Source organism: Triticum aestivum, chromosome 3A (genome assembly GCF_018294505.1).
Source record: "Triticum aestivum cultivar Chinese Spring chromosome 3A, IWGSC CS RefSeq v2.1, whole genome shotgun sequence".
In the NCBI taxonomy this organism is placed as follows: Eukaryota; Viridiplantae; Streptophyta; class Magnoliopsida; order Poales; family Poaceae; genus Triticum; species Triticum aestivum.
In genome coordinates, this window is record NC_057800.1 from 32,227,880 (window position 1) to 32,250,445 (window position 22,566).

General features: G+C 41.8%; 1 protein-coding gene across 1 annotated transcript; it reads left to right on the top strand.

Moving 5' to 3' along the window:
* Window positions 1–2,429: 2,429 nt before the first annotated feature.
* On the top strand, window positions 2,430–3,653 carry LOC123057725 (AP2/ERF and B3 domain-containing protein Os01g0141000). Its single transcript, XM_044480635.1, has one exon. It carries the CDS (start codon window positions 2,448–2,450, stop codon window positions 3,507–3,509), a length of 1,062 nt encoding a protein of 353 aa, XP_044336570.1. The 5' UTR covers window positions 2,430–2,447; the 3' UTR covers window positions 3,510–3,653.
* Window positions 3,654–22,566: the final 18,913 nt, after the last annotated feature.

Here is a 22,566-nt window from a genome sequence, read left to right on the forward strand (position 1 = left end):
TTCAGTTTTTTTTTGAATTTTTGTTAAATCTAGTCAAACTACTTATTCAAGAAGTATTAGTGTTACTAAATAATTATTCGAGAATATTAGTGTTATTAAATAATTATTTCAGTTTTTTTGAATTTTGGTCAACTATGGTCAAACTGTGGTCAAACAATGGTCAAACTACTTATTCAAGAAATATTAGTGTTACTAAATAATTATTTCAGTTTTTTTAATTTTGGTCAAATCTGGTCAAACTATGGTCAAACTGTGGTCAAACTAGGGTCAAACTGTGGTCAAACTACTTATTCAAGAAATATTAGTGTTACTAAATAATTATTGATTTTAGAACAATAGTTTCAAACTCAAACAGTGAAATGTGTGACTTCATGCTCAAGCTAAATTCCTGAGGGTTAATAGGATTGACATCTTACTATTGTCAGGAAAACAACAAATGCAGACTTGGAAACGAGGGAGAATAGGCTGGAGTAGTGAGAGGATGGGTGACCGTTCGGGAAGTTAGATGATTTGGAATGATGAGGGGTGATTAGAGATTAAAGGTTAAATTGAGCAGTGATGAGGGGTGATTAGAGATTAGAGGTTAAAATAATTCAGAAATTTGAAATTTAAAAGAAAAATCTAAAAAAAAATGAAAAATTTAAAAAAAATCATAAAATTTCCTTTAGTACCGGTTGGTGTTACCAACCGGGACTAAAGGTGGACCTCCAGGCAGCGGCCACGTGGAGGGCCTTTAGTCCCGGTTCCAGTAAGAACCGGGACTAAAGGGGGAGGCTTTAGTACCGACCCTTTAGTCCCAGTTCCAGAATCGGGACTAAAGGCCCTTATGAATCGGGACTAAAGGCCCTTTTTCTACTAGTGTTAATTGTCCAAACATAAATGTACACGTGAAAAGCTGACTCACACTAATGAAATATTCTACAAACTAGATTTAATTCTAGGTTTTGGTTACATGCCATAATGTTTGTAGTCGGATACTGCCACGATCGAGGCAGATCCTTTTTTAATGGCCTGGGATTTCCTTTTTCTTTGTAAGGTGTTCTTTTCAGCATTGATGCTTTTCTTTGCTTGGCGGCACGATAAACTCAAGCAAGTAAACTTTTTTTTATTTATATAGTAACTTCAAAAATTGTGAACGCTAGAACAATAACCATATCACAAGAACTAAATTAGCCCATTGATGACATGTGGTATTGATAATGGGTTGATTTAAGAAAATTCAATAGTGTTTGATTCGTCGATGGTACATAGTATGAATATGACGGTGTGAATAAAGCATGTCCTTTCTAGACCATGAAGATCAACAACGGTCATAGTAAGAAAGTACAAAGTACATGACAAACAAGAAGAAAGGAAATATGAGAAAACTAATATGTGTTTACTAAAACAAACGATGTTTAGGTTTTCCACATTTTCGAATGAGCGACTTTAACCAAAAATATGCATACGAATATGCACATAAATAATTAGAAAAGACTAGCAAACTATTATTTTGGATTGGTAGACATTTTCTTTTAGGTTGCACAAAAGTATTATTGTGAGAAATCAATGATACAATTACAGCTAAGGAATTCAAATATAGTTTTTTTTAGGTTTTTGTTGTCAATGATAAAGAACTTGACTACACATTATTTTGGGAATAGAGCTAGTTTATTAATTATGCGTGGTACTCCCTCCGTTTTTATTTAGTTCGCGTATTAGTTTTAGTCAAAGCCAGCTTTGTAAACTTTGACAAAATTTATAAACAAAAATATTAGCATATACAATAACAAATCAATACCATTAGAGCTATTATCGAATGTATCATATAGATTTGTTATAGTAAATATTTGTACTTTTTACTATAAACTTGGTCAAACTTTACGAAGTTTGACTTCAGTCAACTCTAATATGTAGAGTAAATAAAAATGGAGGGAGTAATTTTAACACAGTACATACCATAAGTATATTGTTCATGCATATCTTCTAGACAATGTGAATTTTTTTTTACACTAAGCCAGTTTTACTCATTCATGTGGGTTATGGATAGCCACCATATGGTACTACATGCATCAAGAACATTTTACAATAAATTAACCAATACATCAACATCCAAGTTGCTAAATAAAATAGTATCTAGCTCCCATGCTTTTTCTACACAGCAGAAAACCACATGTAATATGGAGCTTTGGGAGGGTGCAAAAATTAAAATCTCCACCATCACGTCAAATTAACCAAAAACTGAATATGGCCGGAAATATTACTCCACTTCCACACATCGTGTACACATGTAGATGCATCCCCGCAATATCTATATATACACCAACACATGTGTACACACCCCACAACAACCACCTTCATCTTCGTCCAGCCCTAGCTAGAACAGCACTCATCTTAACCTGTATAAACACACATAAACACACAACTCCAAGAACACACGCCAAGAAACCAAAGAAAAGCAAGCAGCCATGGGGGTGGAAATCCTGAGCTCCACGGTGGAGCACTCCTCCCAGTACTCTTCCAGCGCGTCCACGGCCACGACGGAGTCAGGCGCCGCCGGAAGATCGCCGATGGCTCTGAGCCTGCCAGTCGTCATCGCCGACGAGTCCGTGACCTCGCGGTCGACATCGGCACAGTTGGCGTCGTCGCGGTTCAAGGGCGTGGTGCCGCAGCCCAACGGGCGGTGGGGCGCCCAGATCTACGAGCGCCACGCTCGCGTCTGGCTCGGCACGTTCCCGGACCAGGACTTGGCGGCGCGCGCCTACGACGTAGCCGCGCTCAGGTACCGCGGCCGCGATGCCGCCACCAACTTCCCGTGCGCGGCCGCGGAGGCGGAGCTCGCCTTCCTGGCAGCGCACTCCAAGGCCGAGATCGTCGACATGCTCCGGAAGCACACCTACGCTGACGAGCTCCGCCAGGGTCTGAGACGCGGCCGCGGCATGGGGGTCCGCGCGCAGCCGACGCCGTCGTGGGCACGGGAGCCCCTCTTCGAGAAGGCCGTGACCCCAAGCGATGTCGGCAAGCTCAATCGGCTCGTGGTACCGAAGCAACACGCCGAGAAGCACTTTCCCCTGAAGCGCACCCCGGAGACGACGACCACCACCGGCAACGGCGTGCTGCTCAACTTTGAGGACGGTGAGGGGAAGGTGTGGAGGTTCCGGTACTCGTATTGGAACAGCAGTCAGAGCTACGTGCTCACAAAGGGCTGGAGTCGCTTCGTCCGTGAGAAGGACCTCGCTGCCGGCGACTCCATCGTGTTCTCGTGCTCCGCGTACGGGCAGGAGAAGCAGTTCTTCATCGACTGCAAGAAGAACACGACCGTAGACGGCGGCAAATCTGCGTCGCCGCTGCCGGTGGTGGAGACTGTCAAAGGAGAACAAGTCCGCGTCGTTAGGCTGTTCGGTGTCGACATCGCCGGAGTAAAGAGGGTGCGAGCGGCGATGGCGGAGCAAGGCCCGCCGGAGTTATTCCAGAGGCAATGCGTGACACACGGTCGGCACTCTCCTGCCCTAGGTTCCTTCGTCTTATAGCATCTGCACATACACCTATATATTTATACTTTTCCTCCCTTTTCTTCTTGTTGTTAAATGATATATGTTGATCCTGTTCATGAATTAGATAAATTCTCTGTAGAACTCAATTTTCAAGTCGGATTGCAAAATGAGTTGTAATAAGTAATTATGCGTGTGTGCACAAGTAGGAATTCTAGCTAGAGAGGTCATAATAACCCGACGATGTTTGTTGCACATCTATGTATGTACTATCATTTTGGCACATCAAAAAGTTCCATTCTGCCATCTCATCAAGAGATGTGTTTGTGTATGTTTCAATGAAAATTTGTTCACTGCTTAATATATTGGCAATATTGATACACCAATTGATATCTGCTGAGCCACTATATAAGCAAGCAGTTAGAAATGTTTACTAAACCGGTTTTTTTGCAACATGCATGCAGGAAAAAAAATTGGGCGCTGAATTGCTTGCTGGCCTTGGATTGTGTTACAATCGATTTCATTAGTTCAGTTGTATGCATAGATTAGTCATTGCCATCTTCAATTGCACCCATTTTGGGCATATATTGCTTTATCCTGCTTGAGTTTATCATAAATTCAAGAAGTCATCTTGTGTGGATCTCTATTGGCTATAATTGAAAATATACATGGCTCACCCGTTGTTTGCTTCAACTTTATCATTCTTAGACTTTGCATTTCATATACCCAAAAGGAGTGCATCTCTACTACTATACTAGATCAATTTTTGAACAACCACAAAAAAAAAGATCAATTTTTGAACGTGGACTACCCCTCCACCGAGTTGTACAAGCAAAGCCGTTAACTGTTGATTTTGTTACACAGGGTGGATCTCCACTGTCTATCAATACCAAACTCAATTGATCCAGCGGCTGATGTTTCTTCAATTCGCGTTGTACGGGTGCATGCCAAAACACTGCCAATCTGGATCTTTCTAGACTTGTCACGGACGCGCTGCTCGCCTGCACCCTAGCGGTCTGCTGCAGTGGAGAATTAAATATTCCATCAACGAGTATTTACATGTCAAAACGCTCAAAAGCAAACGTAGCAACAAGCCTTTACAACAGCTGCAGCCTGATAGTCAATTTTGAAAATCCAACTGTTTAATTATAAGGCACCAGGTGCATAGCATGTACCTTCTACTAGTTAACTTATATGTATCTATCAATTGATGTTTATCATCTCCCCGCAAAAATAATAATTGATGTTCATCATCATGAATACAATGATGAATAGACATCAATTCCTTTGTGCAGTGTTCACGATCCTATTGTTTAAGATCTTGCTAGCTTCATTCATAGTCTATCAATTTGTTGTTGAAATTTCCCCACAAAAAAAATTGTTGTTGAAATTATTATGTCGCATCTAACTACTGCACTTTTTCAAGATGATTAGGAGATTTACCAACCTACTTATGAACATGCTATATTCCAAGGATCACTTACGTTTTTGTTAGTTTCTATTTTTGTTTGTGAGCTTTGAGTTATCTAACAATCCAACCATATAGTTTTTTTAACAGATTTGTTTTAGTTGTGGACGGCATATATACCACTACGGAAAAGTGTATTGATGACCACATTAAAATGATATATGGGAGATTTGCTTGAATAGGAAAAGATATAAAACTATCTTGGTTTGCATGGATAGAAATAAGAAAGTGATGTATTAGATTTGAATTGCTTGCTGGTCTTGGATAGTGTTATAGTTGAGTTGATTAGTGACTCACATAGCTAAATTCTCCATTTGTGTTCTCATGTTTCATAAGAAGTAATACATAACCAGAATCCAAGAGGTATGTATATATATGCTTTAAAAGATGTTATGTGAACTAATGATTGTCTATAAATGATCTCCATACAAATAGCATTCTCTGTAAGAAACTAGAACAAAATGGGCACTATCCCTTTCTAGGATGCAGAAGGATTTTCAAGGATGATGAACTATATATATTTGCTACTCCATAAGCCAAGAGGACCTCTTATGCTCAACTCGGTAGCTGGGTGATCAGATTCTTGTAACTATTTAGCTTTAAATATACCAATAATCATACGCGCTATATTCTGACCTATAGTTTCATGTGAAAAAAAGGGGTAGTGTCCTATCTATATCAGTTACTCCAATGTACTTATTTCTTAAGTCTCGGTTAAATATTAAATTAAAGTGTTTCACATCAATATATGAAAATTCTATTTCTGAATAAACGTTGGCATTCTTTGCCTTAGTAATTAACTTACTTTGTTGATTAAATGTATTTTTCTTATTTTTCATAGATGCACGCACAGATTTCAACTAACATATACTACAAAATAGATATAATGTACTGAAGCCATACACGTGCCACCTGCTTGGCTTGCTCAGAGAACCTGTTGTGCCGCGGTCGCTGTCTGATTTTCTGTGTGTTGCCTGGTCAGTGACGACATTCCTCCCTACAGTCATGCTTATGCGGAGTCAGGGCTCATCATTGGTTGGGTTAGGGCAGGGGACTGGTTCATGCTCAGTGCAATGGTAGCCGCCATTCCCTCACCCGATCTGGCGCCGATGAGGCCCTGCTGGATTCTAGTTGCCTATCCCAATGGGCTAGTATCGGGCAAGGGTTTGGTCCTACATGGACTTGCCGTTGCCTCCCTCAATCCACCGGATCTGCTCCTCTGGCAGTTGGTAACTGATACGTCTCCAACGTATCTATAATTTTTTATTGTTCCACGCTATTATAGTATCAATCTTGGATGTCTTATATGCAATTATATATTATTTTTTAGACTAGTCTATTAGCCTAGTGCCTAGTGTTGGTTGCTGTTTTTTTGCTTGTTGTTGGCTTTTTAGGAAATCAGTACCAAACGGAGTCCAAACTCTACGAAAGTTTTTGATAATTTTTTTGCACCCAGAGAGACCCTAGAAGGCACGGGAGAAGACCAGAGGAGCCATGAGGGAGCGACAAGCTCGCTAGGCACGCCCCCCGAGGGGGCGTCTCCCAGGCTTGTGGGGCCCTCGTGGCCCATCTTGACCTAATTCCACCTCTATAAATTCTCAAATATTCCCTATACATGAGAGAGCCACCCGAATCACTTTTCCACTGCCACAAGTGTCTGTTATTCCACGATCCCATCTCTAGGCCTTTTCGGTACTCTTCTGGAGGGGGGATCGATACGGATGGCTTCTACATCAACCTAGTTGACCTTCCGGTGACGCGTGAGTAGTTTACCACATACCTACGAGTGCATAGCTAGTAGCTAGATGGATTCTTCTCTCTCTTTGATCTTCAATACAATGTTCTCCTCTATGTTCTTGAAGATCTACTCGATGTAATCTTCTTTGCGGTGTGTTTGTTGGGATTTGATGAATTATGGGTGTATGAACGGATTATTCATGAGAAATATTTGAGTCTTTTCTGAATTCTTTTATGCATGATTGTTATAGCTTTGTATTTCTCTCTGAACTATCCGTTCGGTTTGGCCAACTAGATTGATTTATCTTGCAATGTGAGAGGTGCTTTGTGATGGGTTCAATCTTGTGGTGCTTCATCCCAATGACAAAGTAGGGGAAAGGACATGTATTGTATTGTTGTCATTAAGGGGAAAACGACGGGGTTTATTCACATTTCTTGGATTTACTTTGTCTACATCATGTCATGTGGCTCAAGGTGTTACTCTCCTTTTATGATTCAATACCCTGATGCATGTTGGATAGCGGTCGATGGGTGGAGTAATAGTAGTGGATGCAGGCAGGAGTCGATCTACTTGACTCGAACGTGATGCCTATATACAAGATTATTGCCTTGAATATCGTCATAAATATGCATCTTTCTATCAATTGTCCAACATTAATTTGTTTTCCCACCATATGCTTTTTGTTTGAGAGAGAAGCCATAGTGAAAACCATGACCCCCGCGTCTAACTTTATCTTATATAAAATCTAAAAATACCTTACTGCAATTTATTTACCATTATTTTGTTTTGACTTTTTATCTATCACTACGAGATTTGATCCTTGCAAATAACCCCGAAGGGGATTGACGACCCCCTTGATCGCATTGGGTGTAAGTATTTGCTTTTATGTGTGCAGATACTGTTAACGAGGTTGTTCGTGGTTCTCCTACTAGATTGATAACCTTGGTTCTTAACTAAGGAAAATATTTATCACTACTGTACAGCATCATCCTCACCTCTTCAAGGAAATCCCAATGTAGCTCACAAATAGCAGTAACCTTAGGTTTCATTTAGGTCTGGTCGGTGTGGACACTACACACATGCTTTAAACTCCACATGCATCACAATGATTGTGGATGAGTGTAATGGTGGTGTCAACATGGGTTTACGTTCTAGTTGAGGTTGGGATCCGCATGCTGGGTGGATGCCGGAGAAGGGTGTGGTGTCAGCTCTGTTGCAAGCAGCAACCATGGGTGGTATCTTGTTACTTTGGCCGCACAGGTTGCATGGCCGCATCGTTCGTGAATGCCATGGTCTAGGTTTTGCGTGTGAGGTAGTGCACTTTGTTAGGAATTGGGGTGGCCGGTGGTTGTTTATTATTCAGTGACGGCATCAGCTTGTGGTGGAACAAGCAATTTCAAGTCCTTCATCCTTGTTTGCATGATGTGCCGCATGTACACCAGTGGATCTATGCCCTCGAGCCCGACAAGAGGTTATAGGGTCCCCGTCTACGGCTGTTGTTGTCAGATCACTGTTGGCGAGCGCCTGGTGTCTCAGGTTCAGTTCGATGAGACCGGTGTTGTGGTATTTTTTGTTGGACTTTTCATGCAATGATGTTCTTAAACTTGCATCTTGTTGTGTGGTCGGAGGGCATAGTGACCTAGTTTTGGACTTTGAGGAGTGGACGAAGATGTGTTTCTTCCGAGGATGACCGCTCCTTCCGTGATTTTCACCTCCCTAGTGGTGGTTGTTGTTCAAGAAACTTCGGCCTCGGTGTTACATGTTGGATTTTCTTATTTCCCTTTCTTTTTCTTGTATTTCCATTTGGTTGTAAGCTATTCTAGGACTATGTATCCTTTGTTGTTTCCTTGATTTTTGGTGTAAGTGGTTACTCGATGTAGTCCTGGCCAATTGATGGCTTTGTTAAATCAAAGGCGGGCTTGTCTTGTGCTGTTATAGTGTAGACAATACGGTAGAGATTACACCCATTGCAAAATGGATGTCATGATTGTCGACTATCAAATAAATACTACTCATCAACTAGTATATTTATTCAAGGATAGGACTGTTGGGGAACGTAGTAATTTCAAAAATTTCCTACGCACACGCGAGATCATGGTGATGCACAGCAATGAGAGGGGAGAGTATGATCTACGTACCCTTATAGATCGCAACAGAAGTGTTGACACAACGTAGAGGAAGTAGTCATACGTCTTCTTCCCGATCGAACCGATCCAAGCACCGTTACTCCGGCACCTCCGAGTTCTTAGCACACGTACATCTCGATGACGCTCCCCGGGCTCCGATCCAGCAAAGCTTCGGGGATGAGTTCCGTCAGCATAACGGCGTGGTGACTATGATGATGTTCTACCGACGCAGGGCTTCGCCTAAGCACTACAACGATATGACCGAGGTGGAATATGGTGGCAGGGGGCACCGCACACGGCTAAGGAACGATCACGAGGATCAACTTGTGTGTCCTAGGGTGCCCCCCTGCCTCCGTATATAAAGGAGCAAGGGGAGGAGGCGGCCGGCCAGGGTGTGGCGCGCCAAGGGGAGTCCTACTCCCACCGGGAGTAGGACTCCTAGTTGGACAAGGAGAGAGAGGGGGAAAATAGGAGGAAGAGAGGAAGGAAAGGGGGGGCGCCGCCCCCCTTCCCTTGTCCTATTCGGACTAGGAAGGGGAGGGGCGCGCGGCCACCTCTTGCCTCCTCTCCTCTTCTCCCTTAAGGCCCATATAGGCCCAATAACCCCCGGGGGGTTCCGGTAACCCCCCCGGTACTCCGGTAAAATGCCGATTTCACCCGGAACAATTCTGATGTCCAAATATAGGCTTCCAATATATCAATCTTTATGTCTCGACCATTTCGAGACTCCTCGTCATGTCCGTGATCACATCCGGGACTCCGAACTAACTTTGCTACTTCAAAATGCATAAACTCATAATAACTGTCATCGTAATGTTAAACGTGCGGACCCTACGGTTCAAGAACAATGCAGACATGACTGAGACAAATCTCTGGTCAATAACCAACAGTGGGACCTGGATGCCCATATTGGCTCCTACATATTCTACGAAGATCTTTATCGGTCAGACCGCATAACAACATACGTTGTTCCCTTTGTCATCGGTATGTTACTTGCCCGAGATTCGATCGTCGGTATCCATACCTAGTTCAATCTCGTTACCGGCAAGTCTCTTTACTCGTTCCGTAATACATCATCTCAAACTAACATATTAGTTGTAATGCTTGCAAGGCTTATGTGATGTGCATTACCGAGAGGGCCCAGAGATACCTCTCCGACAATCGGAGTGACAAATCCTAATCTCGAAATACGCCAACCCAACATGTACCTTTGGAGACACCTGTAATGCTCCTTTATAATCACCCAGTTACGTTGTGACGTTTGGTAGCACCCAAAGTGTTCCTCCGGCAAACGGGAGTTGCATAATCTCATAGTCATAGCAACATGTATAAGTCATGAAGAAAGCAATAGCAACATACTAAACGATCGGGTGCTAAGCTAATGGAATGGGTCATGTCAATCAGATCATTCAACTAATGATGTGATCCCGTTAATCAAATAACAACTCTTTTGTTCATGGTTAGGAAACATAACCATCTTTGATTAACGAGCTAGTCAAATAGAGGCATACTAGTGACACTCTGTTTGTCTATGTATTCACACATGTATTATGTTTCCGGTTAATACAATTCTAGAATGAATAATAAACATTTATCATGAAATAAGGAAATAAATAATAACTTTATTATTGCCTCTAGGGCATATTTCCTTCAGTCTCCCACTTGCACTAGAGTCAATAATCTAGATTACACAGTAATGATTCTTACACCCATGGAGTCTTGGTGCTGATCATGTTTTGCTCGTGGAAGAGACTTAGTCAACGGGTTTGCAACATTCAGATCCGTATGTATCTTGCAAATCTCTATGTCTCCCACCTGGACTAGATCCCGGATGAAATTGAAGCGTCTCTTGATATGTTTGGTTCTCTTGTGAAATCTGGATTCCTTTGCCAAGGCAATTGCACCAGTATTGTCACAAAAGATTTTCATTGGACCCGATGCACTAGGTATGACACCTAGATCGGATATGAACTCCTTCATCCAGACTCCTTCTTCGCTGCTTCCGAAGCAGCTATGTACTCCGCTTCACATGTAGATCCCGCTATGACGCTTTGTTTAGAACTGCACCAACTGACAGCTCCACCGTTTAATGTAAACACGTATTCGGTTTGAGATTTAGAATCGTCCGGATCAGTGTCAAAGCTTGCATCAACGTAACCTTTTACGGTCAGCTCTTTTCACCTCCATATATGAGAAACATATCCTTAGTCCTTTTCAGGTATTTCAGGATGTTCTTGACCACTGTCCAGTGATCCACTCCTGGATTACTTTGGTACCTCCCTGCTAAGCTTATAGCAAGGCACACATCAGGTCTGGTACACAGCATTGCATACATGATAGAGCCTATGGCTGAAGCATAGGGAACATCTTTCATTTTCTCTCTATCTTCTGCAGTGGTCGGGCATTGAGTCTGACTCAACTTCACACCTTGTAACACAGGCAAGAACCCTTTCTTTGCTTGATCCATTTTGACCTTTTTCAAAATCTTGTCAAGGTATGTGCTTTGTGAAAGTCCAATTAGGCGTCTTGATCTATCTCTATAGATCTTTATGCCTAATATGTAAGCAGCTTCACCGAGGTCTTTCATTGAAAAACTCTTGTTCAAGTATCCCTTTATGCTATCCAGAAATTCTATATCATTTCCAATTAGTAATATGTCATCCACATATAATATCAGAAATGCTACAGAGCTCCCACTCACTTTCTTGTAAATACAGGCTTCTCCGAAAGTCTGTATAAAACCAAATGCTTTGATCACACTATCAAAACATTTATTCCAACTCCGAGAAGCTTGCACCAGTCCATAAATGGATCGATGGAGCTTGCACACTTTGTTAGCTCCCTTTGGATCGACAAAACCTCCCGGTTGCATCGTATACAACTCTTCTTCCAGAAATCCATTCAGGAATGCAGTTTTGACATCCATTTGCCAAATTTCATAATTATAAAATGCGGCAATTGCTAACAGGATTCGGACAGACTTAAGCATCGCTACGGGTGAGAAGGTCTCATCGTAGTCAACCCCTTGAACTTGTCGAAAACCTTTTGCGACAAGTCGAGCTTTGTAGACAGTAATATTACCGTCAGCGTCAGTCTTCTTCTTGAAGATCCATTTATTCTCAATTGCTTGCCAATCAACGGGCAAGTCAACCAAAGTCCACACTTTGTTCTCATACATGGATCCCATCTCAGATTTCATGGCTTCAAGCCACTTTGCGGAATCTGGGCTCACCATCGCTTCTTCATAGTTCGTAGGTTCATCATGATCTAGTAGCATGACTTCCAAAACTGGATTACCGTACCACTCTGGCGCGGATCTCACTCTGGTTGATCTACGAGGTTCAGTAGTATCTTGTTCTGAAGTTTCATGATCATTATTATTAACTTCCTCACTTATTGGTGTAGGTGTCGCAGAAACAGTTTTCTGTGATGTACTACTTTCCAATAAAGGAGCAGGTACAGTTACCTCGTCAAGTTCTACTTTCCTCCCACTCACTTCTTTCGAGGGAAACTCCTTCTCCAGAAAGTTTCCGAATTTAGCAACAAAAGTCTTGCCTTCGGATCTGTGATAGAAGGTGTATCCAATAGTTTCCTTTGGATATCCTATGAAGACACATTTCTCCGATTTGGGTTCGAGCTTATCAGGTTGAAGCTTTTTCACATAAGCATCGCAGCCCCAAACTTTCAGAAACGACAACTTTGGTTTCTTTTCAAACCACAGTTCATAAGGCGTCATCTCAACGGATTTTGATGGTGCCCTATTTAACGTGAATGCGGCCGTCTCTAGAGTGTATCCCCAAAACAATAGCGGTAAATCAGTAAGAGACATCATAGATCGCACCATATCTACTAAAGTACGATTACGACGTTCGGACACACCATTACGCTGTGGTGTTCCGGGTGGCGTGAGTTGCGAAACTATTCCGCATTGTTTCAAATGTAGACCAAACTCGTAACTCAAATATTCTCCTCCACAATCAGATCGTAGAAACTTTATTTTCTTGTTACGATGATTTTCAACTTCACTCTGAAATTCTTTGAACTTTTCAAATGTTTCAGACTTATGTTTCATTAAGTAGATATACCCATATCTGCTTAAATCGTCTGTGAAGGTGAGAAAATAACGATATCCGCCACGAGCCTCAACATTCATCGGACCACATACATCTGTATGTATGATTTCCAACAAATCTGTTGCTCTCTCCATAGTACCGGAGAACGGTGTTTTAGTCATCTTGCCCATGAGGCACGGTTCGCAAGTACCAAGTGATTCATAATCAAGTGGTTCCAAAAGTCCATCAGTATGGAGTTTCTTCATGCTCTTTACACCGATATGACCTAAACGGCAGTGCCACAAATAAGTTGCACCATCATTATCAACTCTGCATCTTTTGGCTTCAACATTATGAATATGTGTATCACTACTCTCGAGATTCAATAAGAATAGACCACTCTTCAAGGGTGCATGACCATAAAAGATATTACTCATATAAATAGAACAACCATTATTCTCTGATTTAAATGAATAACCATCTCGCATTAAACAAGATCCAGATATAATGTTCATGCTCAACGCTGGCACCAAATAACAATTATTTAGGTCTAATACTAATCCCGAAGGTAGATGTAGAGGTAGCGTGCCGACCGCGATCACATCGACTTTGGAACCATTTCCTACGCGCATCGTCACCTCGTCCTTAGCTAATCTTCACTTAATCCGTAGTCCCTGTTTCGAGTTGCAAATATTAGCAACAGAACTAGTATCAAATACCCAGGTGCTACTGCGAGCATTAGTAAGGTACACCTCAATAACATGTATATCGCATATACCTTTGTTCACCTTGCCATCCTTCTTATCCGCCAAATACTTGGGGCAGTTCCGCTTCCAGTGACCAGTCTGCTTGCAGTAGAAGCACTCAGTTTCAGGCTTAGGTCCAGACTTGGGTTTCTTCTCTTGAGCAACAACTTGCTTGCTGTTCTTTTTGAAGTTCCCCTTCTTCTTCCCTTTGCCCTTTTTCTCGAAACTAGTGGTCTTGTTGACCATCAACACTTGATGCTCCTTTTTGATTTCTACCTCCGCAGCTTTCAGCATTGCGAAGAGCTTGGGAATAGTCTTATTCATCCCTTGCATATTATAGTTCATCATGAAGCTCTTGTAGCTTGGTGGCAGTGATTGGAGAATTCTGTCAATGACGCAATCATCTGGAAGATTAACTCCCAATTGAATCAAGTGATTATTATACCCAGACATTTTGAGTATATGCTCACTGACAGAACTGTTCTCCTCCATCTTGCAGCTATAGAACTTATTGGAGACTTCATATCTCTCAATCCGGGCATTTGCTTGAAATATTAACTTCAACTCATGGAACATCTCATATGCTCCATGACGTTCAAAACGTTGTTGAAGTCCCGATTCTAAGCTGTAAAGCATGGCACACTAAACTACCGAGTAGTCATCAGCTTTGCTCTGCCAGACGTTCATAACATCTGGTGTTGCTCCAGCAGCAGGCCTGTCACCCAGCGGTGCTTCCAGGACGTAATTCTTCTGTGCAGCAATGAGGATTATCCTCAAGTTACGGACCCACTCCGTGTAATTGCTACCATCATCTTTCAACTTTGCTTTCTCAAGGAACGCATTAAAATTCAACGGAACAACAGCACGAGACATCTATCTACAATTGAACATAAACAAGCAAGATACTATCAGGTACTAAGTTCATGATAAATTTAAGTTCAATTAATCATATTACTTAAGAACTCCCACTTAGATAGACATCCCTCTAATCTTCTAAGTGATCACGTGATCCAAATCAACTAAACCATGTCCGATCATCACGTGAGATGGAGTAGTTTCATCGGTGAACATCACTATGTTGGTCATATCTACTATATGATTCACGCTCGACCTTTTGGTCTCCGTGTTCCGAGGCCATATCTGTATATGCTTGGCTCGTCAAGTATAACCTGAGTATTCCGCATGTGCAACTGTTTTGCACCCGTTGTATTTGAACGTAGAACCTATCACACCCGATCATCACGTGGTGTCTCAGCACGAAGAACTTTCGCAACGGTGCATACTCAGGGAGAACACTTCTTGATAATTTAGTGAGAGATCATCTTATAATGCTACCGTCAATCAAAGCAAGATAAGATGCATAAAAGATAAACATCACATGCAATCAATATAATTGTATGATATGGCCATCATCATCTTGTGCCTGTGATCTCCATCTCCGAAGCACCGTCATGATCACCATTGTCACCGGCGCGACACCTTGATCTCCATCATAGCATCGTTGTCGTCTCGCCAATCTTATGCTTCCACGACTATCGCTACCGCTTAGTGATAAAGTAAAGCATTACATCGCGATTGCATTGCATACAATAAAGCGACAACCATATGGCTCCTGCCAGTTGCCGATAACTCGGTTACAAAACATGATCATCTCATACAATAAAATTTATCATCATGTCTTGGCCATATCACATCACAACATGCCCTGCAAAAACAAGTTAGACGTCCTCTACTTTGTTGTTGCAAGTTTTACGTGGCTGCTACGGGCTTAAGCAAGAACCAATCTCACCTACGCATCAAAACCACAACGATAGTTTGTCAATTTGACTCCGTTTTAACCTTCGCAAGGACCGGGTGTAGCCACACTCGGTTCAACTAAAGTTTAAGAAATAGTCACCCGCAAGCCACCTATGTGCAAAGCACGTCGGGGGAACCGGTCTCGCGTAAGCGTACGCGTAATGTTGGTCCGTACCGCTTCATCCAACAATACCGCCGAACCAAAGTATGACATGCTGGTAGGCAGTATGACTTGTATCGCCCACAACTCACTTGTGTTCTACTCGTGCATATAACATCAAACCATAAAACCTAGGCTCTGATACCACTGTTGGGGAACGTAGTAATTTCAAAATTTTCCTACGCACACGCGAGATCATGGTGATGCACAGCAACGAGAGGGGAGAGTATGATCTACGTACCCTTGTAGATCGCAATGGAAGTGTTGACACAACGTAGAGGAAGTAGTCATACGTCTTCTTCCCGATCCAACCGATCCAAGCACCGTTACTCCGGCACCTCCGAGTTCTTAGCACACGTACAGCTCGATGACGCTCCCCGAGCTCCGATCCAGCAAAGCTTCGGGGATGAGTTCCGTCAGCACAACGGCGTGGTGACGATGATGACGTTCTACCGACGTAGGGCTTCGCCTAAGCACTACAACGATATGACCGAGGTGGAATATGGTGGCAGGGGGCACCGCACACGGCTAAGGAACGATCACGAGGATCAACTTGTGTGTCCTTGGGTGCCCCCCTGCCTCCGTATATAAAGGAGCAAGAGGAGGAGGCGGCCGGTCAGGGTGTGGCGCGCCAAGGGGAGTCCTACTCCCACCGGGAGTAGGACTCCTAGTTGGACAAGGAGAGAGAGGGGGAATATAGGAGGAAGAGAGGAAGGAAAGGGAGGGCGCCGCCCCCCTTCCCTTGTCCTATTCAGACTACGAAGGGGAGGGGCGTGCGGCCACCTCTTGCCTCCTCTCCTCTTCTCCCTTAAGGCCCATATAGGCCCAATAACCCCCGGGAGGGTTCCGGTAACCCCCCCGTACTCCGGTAAAATGCCGATTTCACCCGGAACAATTCCGATGTCCAAATATAGGCTTCCAATATATCAATCTTTATGTCTCGACCATTTCGAGACTCCTCGTCATGTCCGTGATCACATCCGGGACTCCGAACTAACTTCGGTACATCAAAATGCATAAACTCATAATAACTGGCATCGTAACGTTAAGCGTGCGGACCCTACGGTTCGAGAACAATGCAGACATGACTGAGACAAATCTCCGGTCAATAACCAATAGCGGGACCTGGATGCCCATATTGGCTCCTACATATTCTACGAAGGTCTTTATCGGTCAGACCGCATAACAACATACGTTGTTCCCTTTGTCATCGGTATGTTACTTGCCCGAGATTCGATCGTCAGTATCCAATACCTAGTTCAATCTCGTTACCGGCAAGTCTCTTTACTCGTTCCGTAATACATCATCTCACAACTAACATATTAGTTGTAATGCTTGCAAGGCTTATGTGATGTGCATTACCGAGAGGGCCCAGATATACCTCTCCGACAATCGGAGTGACAAATCCTAATCTCGAAATACGCCAACCCAACATGTACCTTTGGAGACACCTGTAATGCTCCTTTATAATCACCCAGTTACGTTGTGACGTTTGGTAGCACCCAAAGTGTTCCTCCGACAAACGGGAGTTGCATAATCTCATATTCATAGGAACATGTATAAGTCATGAAGAAAGCAATAGCAACATACTAAACGATCTGGTGCTAAGCTAATGGAATGGGTCATGTCAATCAGATCATTCAACTAATGATGTGATCCCGTTAATCAAATAACAACTCTTTTGTTCATGGTTAGGAAACATAACCATCTTTGATTAACGAGCTAGTCAAATAGAGGCATACTAGTGACACTCTGTTTGTCTATGTATTCACACATGTATTATGTTTCCGGTTAATACAATTGTAGCATGAATAATAAACATTTATCATGAAATAAGGAAATAAATAATAACTTTATTATTGCCTCTAGGGCATATTTCCTTCAAGGACATGGACCAATAAGTAGTAATATTGTACGCCCACTTTATTTTTCTAGCTAGTTGATGACTTGCAGGATTGATATGCAAGAACAACAACCAACTTGCATGAATATGAATTGCTAGGTGAGTTCATTATAATCACTCAACACTTAATTTAACTAAGCTTCCTAAGGTGCCATTGATATTGATGGTATGTTCTAGGTAAGACTCTGAGTGTCACATTAATAATAGGGTAGCCCACGGTGGTAGAGAAGCTAGACACCACTTGAACCCTTCATGTCTCATAGACGCTACCGTCGACACAAAACATCATATACGTAGAATAGAATATATTGGCATTTGATGGTTAAATATCTTGGCATATTACCAAGGATTAAAAAAGGGAGTGGTAGCTAGTGTTTTGGATATCAATCACTAAGTGATGGTCAAATTTTCCACCATATTAGCAATGATCACTATAGCTTCAAAACACTCTACTAGTTCTATGATCTTATAACTACACATAGTTCCCCTATTCTATATAGATAAAGTTTGCCAAAAGTAAGTGTTAGTTTCAAAATTTAACTTCATGAAATGGAACATTTAGATCAATCATAAGCTTAAATTACGAGGAAACCCATGAAAAGACCTCATTTATTCTCGGTTTCAATATCCATATAATTCTTAGTGGGCAAGTGTGTTTGTGGTGAAGAATATCTTGTTCTTGTTATGGTGAATTATATGTACACTTATCTTATCATACTAGTAGAAAAACAACTTTACGTGAGCCCCATTAGTCCCGGTTTGGAAACGAACTGGTACTAATGTGACCATTAGTCCCAGTTTCAACGGCTAGGGCACGGGCATCATTAGTCTCGGTTCGTGGTGTACCTATAGTCCCAGTTTGTGTCACAAACCGGGACTAAAGGGGTGGTGGCAGGCTGACGTCAGGCCGGGGCCCCACGAGCCCCTTTAGTCCCGGTTTGTGACACAAACCAGGACTATATGTTAGACCTTTAGTCCCGGTTGGAGCCACCAACCGGGACTAAAGGGGTATAACCTTTAGTCCCGGTTGGAGACATCTACCCCCTCTATCGCCATTCAAGTTTTGAATTTTTTTATAAAAACTTTAAAAATTAAAATCCTTCGAGATGTAGTTATGTTGCTACATCTACTAGTTAGGGAAATTTAAAAACATAAATATCGACATGTTTTGCAAAAAAGTGTTATGAAACAGTAAAACGACTATAACTTTTACATACGATGTCGAAAAAAACGTATAATATATCAAAATGTTAAGCACGAAAAGCCGGTTCCAATTTAGACCGCCGTAGGCCGTTTTGCAAATTTTTAGAATCCTCAAATTCTGAAAGGAAAAAAAGTTATGCACAAATTTCAGTTTTTTTGAATTTTGATCAAACTCTTGTCAAACTATGGTCAAACTACTTATTCAAAAATATTAGTGTTACTAAATAATTATTGTTTTTTAGAATAATAGTTTCAAACTCAAACGATGAAACGTGTGACTTCATGCTCAAGCTAAACTCCTAAGGGTTAATAGGATTGACAACTTACTATTGTTAGGAAAATAACAAGTGCAGACTTGGAAACTAGGGGGAATAGAACTCGGAAGTTAAGCGTTCTTAAGCTGGAGTAGTGAGAGGTTGGGTGACCGGCTGGGAAGTTAGACGATTTGGAATGAGTGCTCCACACTTGAGCAGTGATGAGGGGTTATTAGAGATTAAATTGTCAAATAATTCAAAATTTTGAAAATCGGAATTTTTTTCAAAAACACATTTTTTTGAAAAAAAAAATCAAACCCCGGCGCGGGACTAAAGGTCCCGGTTGGTGTTACCAACTGGGACTAAAGGTCCCCCAGCACCCGGCGCGGGCTCGTGCCACGTGATGTGCCTTTGATCCCGAGCCATGATGAACCGGGACTAAAGGGGGAGCCTTTAGTCCCTTTAGTCCCCACCCTTTAGTCCTGGTTCCTAAACCGGCACTAAAGGCCCTTACGAACCATGACTAAAACCCGATTTTGCACTAGTGTCAATTAGTGATGTTCTAACAAAGTAGTACATGTTTCGATACCAAAAGATGGGAGAATTGTGTAATGTGCTCTACATAATTACTGTTTCACATTATAATATGAATATGTGATCCATAGTCAGAGTCCATTAAAAGTTGGCATGAAAAGATGAGCTTCACCATGAAATCCATGATTTAAATCGTTGCATACATAATGTTCACATGATTTTCTTAATTCATATTAGGACAAAGGATGTTGCACTTAGTAGTTGTTGGCTCCATTTCAACTATAGGTTAGGGAGAACATAAAAACAAGAGAAACAAAGGAATCAACATACCTCACAAATTATATAGAAACACATGGCAGTTGAACCAGTTTTTGCAGGGTGTAGTTGAACCAGTTGAATTGCATGAGAAGACACAATTGAACCAACCATGCCACAATCAATTGCACAAATGCACAGATGAACAACACATGAAAGTTTTTATTAGTACTCCACATGTCCCGAAATATAGTGTGTATTAGATTTTTTTAGAGTTAAATTTCATATTTTTTACATAGAAAAACATATCAGCATCTAGAATAACAAATCAATACCATTAGACTCATCATAAAATATATTTTCATATGGTAAATATTTAGCATTGCATATACATAATTTTCTCTAAAAACAAATTGAAGTTTGTGAAGCTTGACTTTTGTGGGAACCAATGCGCACTATGTTATGAGACGGAGTGAGTAGTTTCTTAGGCTGTGAAAGTTTACCAGTTAGCATTTATTTGTTTTATTATGTTTACTCAAGTAGGAGTATCGAAATTCACAGAAAAGGTAAGAGTATCAAAGAAATAGAAATATTTCCTCCGTTTCCTTTTTTACTTTGCGTATTATATTTGTTTGAAGTCAAAATTTATAATGTTTGACCAAATTTATATTAAAAATTATTGACAACAACAAGACCAAATAAATGCAATATTAAATATATTTCTAATGATACTGAGTTGTATTGTTAATGTTAATAATTTTTTGTGTAATTTTTTTTAACTTTAAAGAGTTTAACTTCCGACAAAATTAATAAGTGGAGTAAGAAGAAACGGAGAATGTACTAGCACGACGGGATTAACTTGTCTTCTCCCACGGCCACCGGTACGTAGTACTCCATCCGTTCCTTTTTTGTAGTGCACATAAGTTTGATATAATTTATATTAAAAAATATCAATGTCTATGATATTAAAGTTACTGTATACAATATAAAGTTAATTTGATGATGCATAGCAGTTGGTGTGGGCCAGACTTATCCTTTTCATGTAATACAGTACTAGACGGGCGTATACGACAAAGGTTCACTGTGGCTATAGCGGCAGAAAGAAAGAAAAAAACCAAGTGGATGTACGGCAGGCACAGTCCCTTCATGGATCTACCAGTATCTTTCCATATGTAGGTGTATAGGTGGTGGCGCCTGCTGTGCGTAGGGTTAGAGGCAATGCTACTACTAGTTAGACATAGAATATTTATCTAGTTTTGGCCAATATAGGTTTGAGGGATTGGACCCGAGGAGTACGTAAACGTACACCAATGAAGCAACGCATGCTCAAAATATCTACTCCATTTTGAGAGAGAGAGAGAGATGGCATCAAGTGGGATTGCCGAAGACAGAGAGCATTATTAGCGATCTTGTCCTGTTTTACTGGGCAATGAAAAGTCGTGCACAGTGGCAGTGCCACGACAAGGCCGCGAATACACTTCAAGATGGAGTCAGGCGTGAAAAACTTTCTTCGCGGTCAATGGTCGTTGGTCATCGGTCGATGGTTCCCGCCGCGGCCGCGTGTTTATGTGCGTCAAGTAGAACAAAAAAAAGGAGCATGACATGTACTCCCTCCTTCCATCTATATAGGGCCTAATGCGTTTTTTAAGACGACCTTTGACTATTGACAAGATTAATAGTACATGACATGCATAATGTGCAAAGTATATCATTGAAATCTACTTTCACATACGAATTTGGCGGTATGCGTTGTGTAAGTTGCATGTCATATATTGTTGCTCTAACATTTGGTCAAAGTTAGCTTTGAAAAACGTATTAGGCCCTATATAGATGGAAGGAGGGAGTATATCTCAAGATGCCTCTAAGCCGCCTGACCTTTTCTTCTCCTTTTGGGTGTTGGCAAGATGCCAAGATGGATCCATCGTCTTGTTCATCATTTTTATTTTTATTTTGTGGGAGAAACTTCCAATATATTCATTAACTGTGAAGGTAATACAGACAACACCAGAAGTAAAAATGACATGCAGATCCATAGACCACCTAGCAACGACATCTACCTTCACTAGTAGAAAAGGGGGCAAAGGTCCAGGCCGGGTCAGCCCATTAGTCCCGGTTCAGTCCAGAACCGGGATGTAACACCCCGGATATGATTTACCCAATATGTACTCCAACTCTTGCCGTTTCCGGCATTAAGTTATTTTATTTTCTCGGGTTCGGGTTTTTGTCTCCATGTGTTGTGTCGTTGTCATGCATCTCATATCATGTCATCATGTGCATTGCTTTTGCATACGTGTTCGTCTCATGCATTCGAGCTTTTTCCCTGTTGTCCGTTCTCCTCCGGTGATCATTTCTACCTTTCTTTTGTGTTTGGGGATTAAACATTTCCGGTTTGGACCGAGACTTGCTAAGCGGCCTTGGTTTACTACCGGTAGATCGCCCGTCAAGTTTCGTACCATTTGGACTTCGTGTGATACTCCAACGATTAACCGAGGAACCGAAAAGGCCTCGTGTGTGTTGCAGCCCAACCCCCCTCCAAGTTGGCCCCAAACCCACCAAAACCCTCTCCATCATCTAGAGCGTTCAATCACGATCGCGTGGCCGAAAACCGCACCTCATTTAGACTCTCCTAGCTCTCTCTATGCCTATTTAAAGACACCCCCGAATTTCTCCTTCTCCTTCCTCCCGAAACCCTAGATCCATCCATGTCTTTGTTTGCAATTATGGAGCACCCTAGCTTGACTCAATCGAGCTCTACTTTTGTCATTTCGTGAATCTGGGCAGATTGTCTACTTGTTAGCAATTTTGCCGAGGATGTTGTAGTTGATCCGTACATGCTATGCTATTGTTCTTGCCATGTCTA

Coding starts and splice junctions, on each gene's coding strand:
- LOC123057725 (XM_044480635.1), top strand. CDS start 2,448: ATGGGGGTGGAAATCCTGAGCTCCACGGTGGAGCACTCCTCCCAGTAC.